Source organism: Aquila chrysaetos, chromosome 12, assembly GCF_900496995.4.
Source record: "Aquila chrysaetos chrysaetos chromosome 12, bAquChr1.4, whole genome shotgun sequence".
Lineage (NCBI taxonomy): Eukaryota > Metazoa > Chordata > Aves > Accipitriformes > Accipitridae > Aquila > Aquila chrysaetos.
Genome location: NC_044015.1, coordinates 22330578 through 22344720, shown reverse-complemented (window position 1 = coordinate 22344720; position 14143 = coordinate 22330578). Strand labels below are relative to the sequence as shown.

General features: G+C 36.1%; 1 protein-coding gene across 1 annotated transcript in view; it reads right to left on the bottom strand.

Annotated features, from left to right (window-relative positions):
- The window catches only part of DPYD (dihydropyrimidine dehydrogenase), a 372599-nt gene that overhangs the window by 246226 nt on the left and 112230 nt on the right, over nucleotides 1–14143 (bottom strand). Inside the window, exons 5-6 of the mRNA XM_030033578.1 lie at nucleotides 13674–13835; nucleotides 4440–4636 (exon numbers count right to left, since the gene is read on the bottom strand). Coding sequence (XP_029889438.1) covers nucleotides 4440–4636; nucleotides 13674–13835 — 359 coding nt within the window. The remainder of the gene's footprint in view (nucleotides 1–4439; nucleotides 4637–13673; nucleotides 13836–14143) is intronic.

Genomic DNA, 14143 nt, shown 5'->3' with positions numbered 1-14143 from the left:
ACTTCTAGGTAACCATTTAACATACGTTAAGCTTGGGTCCAAAAGAACTTCATCTCTGTTCCTTTTGTGCACCAGAATATGTAACACTAAACAAAATTAAGACATCCATTTCAGAAAAGATCTCATGGATCTTAAAAGCAAAGTGATCTTCTAGCAATCATTCATTAAGCTATCCAATAAGAAAGAATCAAATTTCCTATACATTTTTTTTAAAGTGTTGCATATGCTATTTTGAGCAATGGTATTTAAAAGTGTACCCTCCTCCATTTCTACTTCATAAATTTTTTATGATCTTTCAGGATGGACAAAGTCGGTAATTTTCTATCAGCTTTTGGTCTCAAGTCTGCTTTTTGACTTAATGTTTATTAGCTGGCATTTTTTCCTCCTGGGAAAGATTAGGAATGACATCTTCAAGTTCCCAGAATCACAGATCTCCTATATGGGAAAACTGAAGTGCCAGCACAGAATCTCAATTTGTATCTACTGGTACAGATCTTTCTCTCCAATGAAATGACATCTACTTATGCCAGTTCAAAAACTCTGCCATAAAATGCATTACAGGAAACACAGTGAAGTTCTATTTTAGATACTTTTGTTCAATGAAGATAAAAAAACCTGAATATGCAGAAAAGTGAAAGTCTCTCCCCAGATATTTCTAAGCTTCAGTCTAGTACGTTTTCAAATTAAACATAACAAAGCACTGGCACAGAGATTCACTGTGGCTTTATTTTACATACTGTTAGCGACCACCTTTAACATCTAACTTTGACAGCCCAGAGGGATTTTATTTATTTTAAGTTGCATCAACTTTAATTATATTGATAAGAAACTGGTGTTCCTCCTTATCATTTCTAATATTGCCCTTTTTTCACCTTTCCTGAACAGTGTGCAATGAAAAGTGTTCTAAAAATACCAGATATAATGAACACGTCATGATAATACAGCTTTCATAGGTCATGCTAAGTAAAAAGGTGTCTGTGGCACAAGCTAATGTATCAATATGATTCTGCAACAAAGATTCAATAAAGAAATCTAATAAAAAAAGGAAAATTCCATTTTCCAAGCCACCTATATATCTGTTGAAGGCCTGTAATTTCCATGACATGCTCCCAGAACAGCACTGGCTGTTTTATGTCACTGTCAGAATTTGTAAACAGTTTTTTGCTCTTATTAAACATTTACTTAGTTTTGTGCTGTGGAGTATACCCACATATATGCACATATAAGTTCGTATGCAAATACACACAGTTCTGTGGGGACACATGCATGCATATTTATCATGAAAATAAGCATTTTATGAAAGTCAACTGGTACATCAATAATTCTGATACAGTTTCTTTCAGCAGCAGAAGACAGTCTGACTCTGCAATGGAGAGACAGAGCGGGAGAACGAAACGGGGCAGAGGTGCAGGAGGGATGCAGTGGATGGAAACGGTGTCCCACAAATTCACCTCTTCCTCAAATCTGATCCAAGTTAGAGGTGCTTGGACAGGCGTTTGGTGTTTCCCAGTGATCTGAAATTACTTTTGCTCAAGGAACACCTCTTTGGCCTAGTGAGAGAAATATTTTGGTATATTGTAAACCCGTGGCATAGCTAGGAGCACAGGCAGTGAAGCTTGTTCACAGTCTCTAAACCAAAGCGAGATCTGCTCCTGCCTACTCTACTATAAAGCACAAATTTTACACAACTGGTGAAATGCAGGAAAACCTCCCCGTGAATGTGAAAGATTCAGCCATGTTCAGACAACCACAGACTTATGCTATGTTTAAATATCACACCACAGGAACTGCAATCACGAGACACCTTTCTGTTGTAGCAATATTATTAAGGTTAGCTATGAAGTAACATGCATGTGAAGGAACATCGTAGTTAAAAACACTTAAAAAAAGGCAGAGAGAACTGAAAAAGGGCACAAGCACTGCCCTTCCAAACAGCTGATTCCAAATACAAAACTAATTTGGTCTTGTTAGCCATTTGCAATAGTTTATGCAGCCTTGAAAATACTCGCGTTAATAACCCAAACTTGTTAAAAGATGCACTTCAAAGACTTACAAATGCAATAATAGATGATTGCTGCCACAGGCCAGCCTCCCTTCTGTTCCAAGATTAAAATAAGGACAAAAGGAATTGATGCCCTTAAACCTGATGTTAAACTTTCTACAATGAATGGAAGTAAAATTTGACCTTGATTGCTATGTGCTTTTTACGACTCAAAAGAAAGAAATACATTTTAAAATGCACTGCTTGACCATTAAGGATACTAACGGAACAGGCAAAACTTAGTGTAAGGCTTTTTGCAGTAGAACAAACAACAGACTAAGTTTTATTTTAAATTCAACTTAAAACATGAAGAACAGATGCAACTTAACATCACATTGCTTCAAATATGGAAGCACATGGTAAGTAACTGCAGCACTGTACTGTAAGCACTGTAAGCAACTGCAGAAAATACTGTACTATATTGCTGAGTCCAACCTGAGTCTAACCTGTCACCAAGTAAAGCTTCATTGTTAGAAACATCTCATTATTTCTTACTACTTTACAGCAACAAAATTCATTTTAAATCTGGTATTTATGAAAACATGTGCTACTCAACAGGTAAGTATTTCATATACTAAATTTGCAATCCTCTATGGCAACCAGTTCAAGTAAAACAGCTCCAGAGTTAAATGCCTATGTATCAACACCTTGATAATTAGAATCATAGAATCGTTTAGGTTGGAAAAGACCTTTAAGATCATCGAGTCCAACCGTCAACCCAACACAACCATGCCCACTAAACCATGTCCTGAAAAGGCAGAATACTTCTGAACCTCACTGGGAAAAATGCAAGTAATCCGTTCAACTTCTCCAGCATTGATTCTCTATCTTCCAGAGCACTGAATAAGTATTTCACATTGTGACATTATGGATCAAATTCATTAATGGTTGTCTACTGATTTCAGTGATGCTGCGATGAGAAATACAAGTGCATCACCCTTCTTTCTCTCTCTGTTTCTTTTCACTTTTTATTTTGTAAACACTTTAGTGTGGTTACATCTTCAATATATAAAATTTCTTTTTGATTTTGAATGGGTTGGTATCCACTAGTCAGTTTCTGAAATATTTTATGTTATACTTAGGGATTCCAACAAACTTACAAGATATAATCTCAGCCATTGTTAGAGTGGTAAAAATTCATCTTCTACTGTAGAGGACATGACACCATGCAAATATCCGCCAAGTGTTTACCATATGGGAAAACTGCAAAGGTACTGTCCTTTGAGTATCAGCAATTTGTTGAAGGTTTAGAATTGTAAGGGGTTTATTTCACTCTTACGGTATGGTTTACTAAAGCTGCAAGTCCAGGCATACATGATGGATTTTTTCACTGTCACCTTTATTTGCATAAGGTAGTTCATGAAAGCATTCTAAATTTAAAAATCTCCATTAAATTAGTATCTGTCTAAAGCATTTTAAACATCTACTAATTCTTTCACTACGTAGGGCTACAAGTACTTATCTTGTTTTAAAAGTTTTGAATAAGGGAAAATGGTTCCTGACATAATTTTCTAAAGTGTTAATTTGATAATGTCCTGGTTTCGGCTGGGATAGAATTAATTCTCTTCCTAATAGCTGGTATAGTGTTATGTTTTGGATTTAGTATGAGAATAATGTTGATAACACACTGATGTTTTCAGTTGTTGCTAAGTAATATTTAGTCTAAAGTCAAGGATTTTTCAGCTTCTCATGTCCAGCCAGCAAGAAGGCTGGAGGGGCACAAGAAGTTGGGAGGGGACACAGCCAGGGCAGCTGAACCAAACTGGCCAACGGGGTATTCCATACCATGTGATGTCATGCTTAGTATATAAACTGGGGGGAGTTGGCCTGGGGGGTGGATCGCTGCTCAGGAACTAACTAGGCATCAGTCGGCAAATGATGAGGAATTGCATTGTGCATCACGTTTTGTATATTCCAATCCTTTTATTATTATTGTTATTTTATTGTTGTTGTTATTATCATCAGTATTAGTTTCTTCCTTTCTGTCCTGTTAAACTGTTCTTATCTCAACCCACAAGTTTTACTTTTTTTCTTTCCCGATTCTCTCCCCCATCCCACTGGATGCGGGGGCAGTGAGGGAGTGGCTGCATCATGCCTAGTTGCTGGTTGGGGTTAAACCACGACAGATAACAATTGCACCCTGGAATTTTAGAGGTCATATGAAAAGAATATAGGAGATAGCCACCAGAGTTTCAGTTAAAGCTTGCCTGTAACTGTACCTATTTTAACTCGAATGATGAATTATTTAAATAAAAAATAAGTTTTCCAGATCTGAAATTTTCTACTCTCTTCTTTTGGTAAAGCTAGAGGGATCATGTATAAACTATGTTTGCACAAAATTTTTTGCTATGCTTTCTACAATCATTGGAAACAGTGCTTTGTTGTCATTGTTTTTTACCTTAAGCCACCAGCATACTCCTGCTTTTCAAATATAGTGATGTTCGAATAGCCCAATCGAGCCAAAAAGGAAGCACAACTTAAACTTGCAGGTCCTGCACCAAGAAGAGCTATCTTCACATGATAGGCTTCAGGCATATCTTCTAGAGGAGGTAAGGAAGGGTTTCTGATCTGAGGAATATTCATAGCTTTGAACACCTGAAAAGCAATACATTCAACAGGTTACATACTTTACATTCCCTTCTCAAATTTTATTATGAATACCATGATGGAAGCTTCAGCTAGTACTGTCCCCATTCATTGATGTATTATTGCAGATCACTTCATAACATTATAGGGATTCCCAAATGGCATGATGGGTGCATTTGTGAGGGAAGTTGTGGATGCAGGGTTTGGTCCTTCTATGGTTCTTTTTGTCTTAAAAATGTCTGAAGTCAGATCTTTGACTACTGTAAATTTTACAGAGAAGATGGAACCAGACTATGAGTAACAGAATAGTATTACAACATCAGCGAGACGGCAGAGAATCTCTGTAATACCAAAAATCTCCTTCCAAAGAACGTTCAGATTATTCCTACTGCTAGAAGAATATTTCTGCGAATAACACAAAGGATTTTAATGCCAGTGAAAGCGGCTTTGCTTCTTCAAGAGACATCTTGTGTGATCCTGGATAAATCACTTATGGCTTGACTTTTTAGAGGTGGTAGGTAACCAACCTTAGGTGGTTTTGAAACTTTTTTTAGAAACTGTCCCTAGTCTTCAGTGCTGTATTTCCAAAGGTAACCCATGCTTTAGGTACCTTCTCTTAGGTAATTCTAATAGGACTTATTTCATGTTAGTTGCTGATCTATTTCAGATATTCTCCACTTTTTAATTGGGTGTCCCAAAGTTGTAGGCATATCTGAAAGTTAGACTGTTCTCCCTATGCCCCAATTCTTCACCTGTAAAATGGTGATGATCCACTCCATTCTGTTCTTCACTATTAAAAGTACTTTGGGACAGTCTCTGACCACTACTATGTATTTATACAGAACCCAGCACAATGGGCTCCTAACCTAGCTGTAATGTAACACAGTTTATTTCGGTTTTGCATTAAATCAATTCTTTGCTCAGGCATACATGGAAGAGGCTAAGGCAGAAATAGTCCACATTCACTGAGCTAGACTTCACTGTCCTCTGCATTTACATACATTGTAGGGGAAGGAATGGAGTCTCTATCTTGTATAACCTACAAAAGGAAAAAGGATGGACTTGCAGCCCTTGCAGGCTACTAAAGATTAGGAGTGTGGAAGAGCATAGTTCCATCTTCATTTTATTTTAGGCATTAGGGGGAAAATATTTAACCCAAGGAGTATATCTTTGTAGCAGAAGCACAGTATTATACCAAAAGGATACAAGAGCTCATTGTATTGGGATTCTCAGTCATATCACAAACACGACAACGCTGCACCTCAAAAACTACCAGAAGACAACATTGTTCCCTAGCTATTTCAATGCAGAACTGCGTTCCATAAGTATTAATTAGTCCTCTAAAATACATACATTCTCATTTAATAAATAGCTTATTTAACCTATTTAACAAGTTTACCAACAGTTTCTACTTTCCTTAGAACTCAAGAAGCAAAGGTTTTTCAAGTTAAACTTTGGCAATTCCACTCATGAATAGAATTTTTCATTTATATTTTGAATCAATGTTCATTTTCCTCATGCGCACTTGAGCACTCATGCTAGGTAAACCAATGATTAGTTCCTTCCCCCTCTAAAATTTCTGTGTCAAATTCTCCCAGTCTTTGTAAATTGACATAGCATTTTAACAAACTGCAAGAAGCAAGAGACAGATAATTGTTTTTAAAAAAGAATCATTTAAACCTGACAATTCATACAATATGGGAAGGTTTAATGTGGTTATTAATGGATTTCAAGGCTGAAAAGCTTATATTGTACTGTGAAACTAGACTGTGATAACCAAAATGCAAAAGGATATTTCTAAAATGTCTGCTTTGTTACATTCACACAGAAATGGCTTGAATGATACCAAATTTCCATTAAAGTCTCATGCAGTTGTTTTAGAAGGCTATTCAGCAATACAAACCATATAACTTGGATATTTAATGTGTATATTGAACACTATGAATATGCATATGCTTAATAAATTTATCACTAAATTTACTTTATTGTTAACATAATTATTTTTATATTTATTACTGAATAGTCATACCCATCAACTAAATGTTATACTAAAGTGCCGCACTACTGTAGTGCAGTGTTAAGCTTCAGAAACCAAGCACTCATGCAGGAAATCCTAGTAGTTCAGGCTGAATGGTCAACTTTAATTCTGCCTATTTGCAAATAGGGTGAAACTGTCTTTATGCAGCACAGCCAGCTTGTGCGGCAATATCTTGCCATCTGGAATTCAGTGGCAGTTTTGCATATTAAGGCTGGCAGGGTAACTGTGTGAAAATAGCAAACTGCTTCAATGCATTTCAAAAGATTTTCACTCACCTCATGGTGAAGTTTCCCTACAGTGTAATTCACCTAATTAAATATCACTAAATTCTTCTGTACAAATCCTTTGGTGTGCAAAGATGATTACCTTGCAAGCAGTGTTCAATGCCACATTACACACAACTGTCCTCTCCAATTTTAATCTGCTCAGACTGTGGTCAGGATGCAAGTAAAGTTTAATACTATTGCCTTTCTTGTCCACCTTCCCGTCTGCCTTTCCTTCTGGCTCTCTCTCATACACAAACAAAAGAGATTAGATAATTAATAGACATTAATAACACTGGGCATTTATTCTTTAACTTTTTATCAAATATTACGCAATCATCATTACTTCACCATCTAGGGCCTATTCAAACTAAACCCACACAGACTCCATCCACTTCTTATGCTTCATGTCCATTAGGGTCCATAGAAAGAATATCCCAGTTTACAAAAAAGATTACGGAGACTTTGTCCTCAAGTGAGATACAATTTGACCAAACCGAAACAGCCAATCTATTCTGCCGAAGTTCCAACAACTGAAGAAAATTCTCTCTTGATTCAGACATTTATAACATATTACAGTTTCCCTATTTACATTACTTCAAATTGTAAAGGTGTGAGTTTGCTCAACGTTGTCTCCAGTGTGAAATCTGTGGGTTTGTTCTCTTCTCCCTTGTAAATCAAACATCCTGCACTGCAGTGGGGTTGGTTCTTGTTCCAAAACACTCAGTATACTCGACAAAGAGCGTAATTGGAGGCACTGCATGCAAATACAAGTTTGTATTAAGGTTCCACAATATTTCCCACTTAAGCAAACTACAGTGGTTTTGATTGCTGAGCATCTGATTCAAGTTTAATTTTCCTAGAAAGTTTTAGCCAACTCATTTTACCTGTTTTTCAGAATGCAGACAGGGAAAAGCTTATTGTTCTCCTCGTGTAATAAAGTTCTGGTTCTTTTCTTCGCTACGTGACTCTAGTATTAGCATGTTTTGATGAAAAGATGTGACATTTGGCAGAGAGTGGCAGGTGACTTAGAGAAATGCATTTTGCTAACCTGATGAAAATCATTTTATGACATAGTAAGCATGATTTAAATGAATCTAAAACATTTAAAACCATTAGAGCAGGTTAGAACTGTTACTCAGAATCGTTATCTCAATTTTTATATAAATTAGAATAAATTAAAGTAACTCACTTCTGTCACTTTTGAGTTTGCTGATCAGAATTTTTCTAAAAGGAATATACTACAGATACCCTTCTCCACCTATTTGCAGAATTCAAATATGGTCAGACAGTTTTACCCTACTTCAACTTTATTTAAAATTACCCTTGGAATATGACAAAGAATCTGTTAAATAAAACAGTAAATAGATTGAAAGTTTAACCTCAATGTTAAAATGTAAAAAAGCCTTTGCCTAATCCTATGAAACAAGATAGGCTGCTAAAAAGCATATTTGGTAGTCTCCAAGACATACACAGAGGGTATGTGACAGTGACACAGAGGGTCACATTTCTTAAGTAAAAAGTGCATGTCTAATCTGTCATCTTCATCACAAAACCTTCATCCACAGAAAAAGGCTGAAAAAAGAAAAAATGGGGAAAATGGAAGGAGCAGTGGGAAAATTTACTCTTTTAGTAACATAAGTTTTGACTTCATAACTAAATCCTTTATATTCTTGAGGCATAATGCTTTCTTCCATGCTGAAAAGGCTATAGAAAGAAGTTTATCAGTCAGGTTTGCCATTAAATATCCTTCACTAAGATGATGAGATACCAAACAGTTACTGATGTAGACATTAGCATGTAGCTGGTATTTATTTTAGTGTGAAACATATTAGTACATTCTGAATTGTTATACACAGAACTGCTAGTGCACAGAAAGAAAAACACAAGCAATGAAATCAGTAACATTTAGGAACTGATTGTATTAGTTTCACACTTTCCCACTGGTTTCCATAGATATTTATCTGTAGGCTGGTTTACATTACTATGGGACAGTTGGATATTTAAAGAAGAAAACAATATTCTGCACAGATTTTAATAAAAAAGAAACAAATTGCATGCTTAGTAATCTTCTTGAAGTTGTCAAATTACATGATCACACAGTTAATTTCATTTAATTGCTGTGGATAGCACAGGATGTACAGGAAGTGTTTTTCCACAAATGTGAGCTAGTTAGGAAAACTTGTTGATCCTCCCTCCACAAGATAACAGCTAAAGTTGTAATACTGCAGACTTTTATGCAAGTATGTGAGTGTTGCCAAAACTAGGGCCTAAAACATCTCATTAAAGACTTTTCAAACCTACAGAACAACTATACATTAATATTATCCCAGTCCAAAGAAAACCTAGGGGCATCAGAGTCTATACCTCAACATTTCATGAATCCCACCACTAAAAATGACATAGCAACATTCATGTAAATGCCTTAAAAAAACAAAGAATGTTTAGTGTCTGTAACACATGCTGCAGAGAAATTTATATAACTTGTCCAAATATCAGCAAGTCTTTCAGCATTGGCCTGAGAAATCAGAAGTCCTCAGATTCATCCCCTGAACTCTTGTAGAAGGCTACACCATCCTCTTCAGACAAGCCTAAAATTTTATAATTTATTATTTTAGATTTCAACGTGACTTAAAAGAGAAAATAACCTCTTTATTATTAAAATGTTAAAATATTATATTATTAAAGTGTTAAAATAAAAATTAATACCGACAAATAGTTTTCTTTCTGTTTGTCCTGCTGTCTTAGCTCCCCAGAACAATCCTCCTCTGATGACGCAGCATGCCTATCCATGCCAGCGATGGCGAGGGGCCCAGGCAACCATCCCAAGGCCATCCAACTGCAGGAACTGCAGCTCCACGAGAACCATCTTCTCCCCTCCACCTATGTTAAGACAGATCAGAGCTGCCAACGTGCAACCAAAAGAGGGACCCTGAGCCTGAGGGTGCAGCGCACCCCTCCATGGCAGTCCCTCTGGGCAGCTGTTGCTTCCTTGCCTGTGGTGCGCTGGGGGAGAAGGGAGGTTCAGCACTCGGAGGAGGACCCTCAGTACAGCCCACCTCCCAGACCAGGCGTTCTGCTGAGATGCCCCTAGGTGAGCAGCAGGTAAGCTCATACAACGCATCTTTCAGGAAAAAAACATACCGAGTCTCCTTTCCCAATTTCTTTCTGCTGCAACAGCAGCCAGGATATATCTCCAGAGAGGAACAAATCACCAGAACTGTTGCTGGCACAAGAGTCACAGTACTAAATGATCTAGTATTTAAATCTAGTATGCAGCAATTAAAAGAATACATTTTCTATTTAGCTTGTGCTGCTCCATTCAGAACGATTAACTAGAAACACAGGAGAACCTTTAGAATCAGTAATGTCTATCCAGAAATGTAAGATTTTGAGGGCTTCTTACTAACACTACAACAGACAATGTAATCGATCACACCTCCTTTTTACTACAAGCTTCCAAACTTGTACTTGAATAACCAGTAATTTTAGTTTATTTTGTGGGACTGACAGTCATATAGCTCATGCCTATATGTATTGTCAGTGCAATCTCAGTATATTTTCCCTGAACTTGTGTTCCAAAACCAGAGATGTTTCCTGATTCTAAAGTACTTGGGCAAAGGAGACAGATAAAGACATTAATATAATTTTGACCTGTGCAGTAGCAGGTGTAACCTGCGCTTGACACTCATCATTTATAATAGTGAGCTTTTACTCCATGTTATTCTCTAGATGCAACAGTTACCGTGGTAACTGCATCCCAGTATACACATTCTACACCACAAATACAAACGGACATTTCCTTTTTTTCCACTTGAACATTTAATTGTCAAAACCCACATTTTTTTCAGACTGGATTACAATTTACTTTAAGAATGAGCCAAACATAGTTACAAAACTATATGGAAGGGTAGAAGGAAAATGCAGGAGGTGTGAGGTGCTATTTTTTTGTTCTACCGTATGCAAGACAAATATTTTACAATTAGGGAGTTTTATCTGCAGTATGAACAGATGATCAGTCATTGTTCAGAAGCACAAAGGGGCATACGTCATACCCATATATTTGCCATTTTAAATCCACATTCCTGCTTTACTGCAATTTTATCTTTTATCTCAGCTGGCAGTTGTGCCTTTTTATTATCGCTCGCTCTCATAATGCATCAAGTGTATGATCCGCAGACTAATTCCAAGGAAAAAAAGTCTAAAATTGGCTTTATGCACAATGGAGTTTTCAGTAAATAAGCCCCTGTGGGACAAACTATTACACAGTGCATGAGAATTACCATGCAGCTCTCATTAAGAGTAACACATGTTGCACACCTAAATTACACAATTTGCTAAGTTACTCATATAGGTAAAGCTGTGAATACACTTTGCTTGCAGTATCTGGGCCAATTTTTGTATGAGCAGTAGTACCTTATGATTTTCTTCAGTATTTTAATCTATATTTTTATAACGATTGTTACTTGGAAGCACTCATAGCATTATATTTTTTTCAACTATACATACTTTCACACTAAAATTTAACTGAATGAAAGCTAAAAAAAAGTATTAATTACAAAAAAGTGACTACCTATTATTTCTAATTATGAGTACTACAATACATACAAATTCTTCATTAAACAGCAGTAAATCTAAACGTTATTAACAACTAATTTTAACATTTTTAGAATACTATAAAAAAGATAATAAAGTTTACTGAAATGTTATTTTTGTTAAAGTACTAAATAGAACTGTATAACAATTTTATTTTGTTAGAACTCTTGACACTAATATCACTTTAAACAAACTTGAAACATTAGGAGCAAAGCCATTCAAAGCTATTCATCCTCTCTGCAGTTTTCATATCAATCATTGTGCTAGCACTGAGCTTTTTTTAATAGATTTCTAAAGATTTTTGAAGAAAAATGGCAGATATTTAGCATTATCTATCAAGTCATAATTCCCCTCTATTAATCATAGCATTAGGGCTAAAAAGAGACACAAATCAAGTTTTAACAGATATTACTTGCATTTGGTTCCTAAACAGTAATATTTCATCACTGTATTTATCATCTGCTTGACAACTGTTTAATCTTTCTTTTTTTCTTTTGGTTTTTTTTGTGTGTGCATGTTTAGGTTTTTTGTTGAGGTTTTTTTGTTTTGGCTTTTTTTTTTAGAAAAAAATAAGTCTTCTGCTTTGCAACAAATACTAAGTTTTTACATATATGGAATAAAGACCATTAGAAGAAAAGCTAATAAAATTGCCTCTTGACTGATAAAACCTAATTATTGAATATACACATAGAACAAATACAGTTCAGCGTCTCTAGGCTCATCCTGTAAATGAGAACTTTGGTCCAAACTGTACTGATTATTATGCTTATATGTTCAAATCTCAAGAAAATCGAAGTGGATAGCTGCTTAAATGACAGAGGGGAGAGAAGGTTCAGCAACAGCTAGCAGAAAAGTTTAGCAAATGCTCCAGAAGTTTTACAAATCTCCTGGAGAGATGAAAGGAGGGATACAAACAGATAAAAGAAGAACTGCAGCAGGTAGCAGCATTTGCGCATCAAATCATGACCGACAGCCATTGAGAAGGGGGTGTGAAGTCTGTGAATGACAGCAGAGGAAAAAAATTGGCCTTACAGACATATCATCTGTTACTTCCAGACTGATTTGCATTTCTATTTTGGTCCTTCCTACAAAGTTTTTTTTCTCAGGCTTTGTAAAGGTGACTGGAATTTCATCGTATGTTTGTAAATATGATCAGCCAAATCGCTCAAGATACAGAAGAGGGACATGCTCATTAGTTAAGGACTGTATAGAAACATGCAATCTTAACACATGCATATGCCTTTTATTATACAGCCACAACTTCCTCACTTCTACAGAGACCAAAATCACAATTGTTACCCAAATATACTTCAGATAGATCAGATGAGGTGCCAGCTGAGACCATGAATTTGGTACAAATTCTCCATGCCCTCAAAGGAAGTTAACAAATGAGTAGTAGCCTCCATCTTTCTTCAGATGGAATTTGGAGCATTGAAACTATACAGTCACAAATAATGCACATGCACCTCAACAGAAACCCTTTAGAAGACTTCGTAACATCAAGTGGCAGGTAACAACCTTTGCTTCAGTTGCCAAAATATACACATACCTTTATGAACTAATAAATGTACACATACACACGTGTGTGCATCTGTATTTATCTAGATAGATGCACACAGACATATATTTCAGGTCAGCCTGAAACTACTTGTTTACTTAGTTTTGGCAAAACAGGACAGTAAAAAGTCTAAATCATCTGAAACTTTTCCTTTGCCCCAACACCAGTACCAATGCACACTAATTCTGCTATAGGACCCTACCCTATGCCCGGAACAGTTCTACATCTCCTTAACATGCAGTTACAGATGCAGATGCACTTGATTTTTTTCCCTATGCAGTAACATCCACAATTTCACCTGGCTTAGATAAAGCTTTCATTATAAAAAAAATTGTCTCAACTACTACTGTTTCTAAAGAGTCATCCTGTTCACAAATAATGTTCCTTATATTCCTACAAAGTATTGCATTATGAAAGCATTTCTAAGCTTCTGAACGAGCTGTAAGAAAAAGGATAATTATTCTAACTTTCTACACCTTTATTTTATTAGTACCAACTTTTTTTTTAAACAAATCATTAACAAAGGCAAGCATTTAGACAATACTTATTGGTACAGACAAAGAATTTAAGACATTTGCAAGTCCTACCTACCTCAGTAGCAAACTGCTGCAATCCACCAATATTAATTGGTCCCTCCTCAGTGGCATACAAATTGCAGCCACCAACACAGAGTTCTGATGTTGGACACACCATTCCACATGTCAGGCCAAGTGGATTGTCTGAAAGAATCATTTTGGCAGCTCCATAGTAGTTCTGAAGGAAAAAGGCGGGGGGGGGGCGGGGAAGGAGGAAAAAAAAAAAAAGAAGAAAAAATAAGAGAGAGTCACATAACAAGGAAGCAAGAATTCAACAGAAAATACCAAATACTTTCTCTGTAACTTGCTAGTAGAATAATATAGAAATATAAATATATTAACTAACACTGACATTATTTAAATGTACAACATGTTATACAGCATTATGTTAAGGACACTGGAAAGAAAGTCTGCCAAACCGTTGATTATGCGAAGATAAAACTTAACTTTTTAGTTTGCAAAATAGTTAAAAGCATCTTCAGTCTG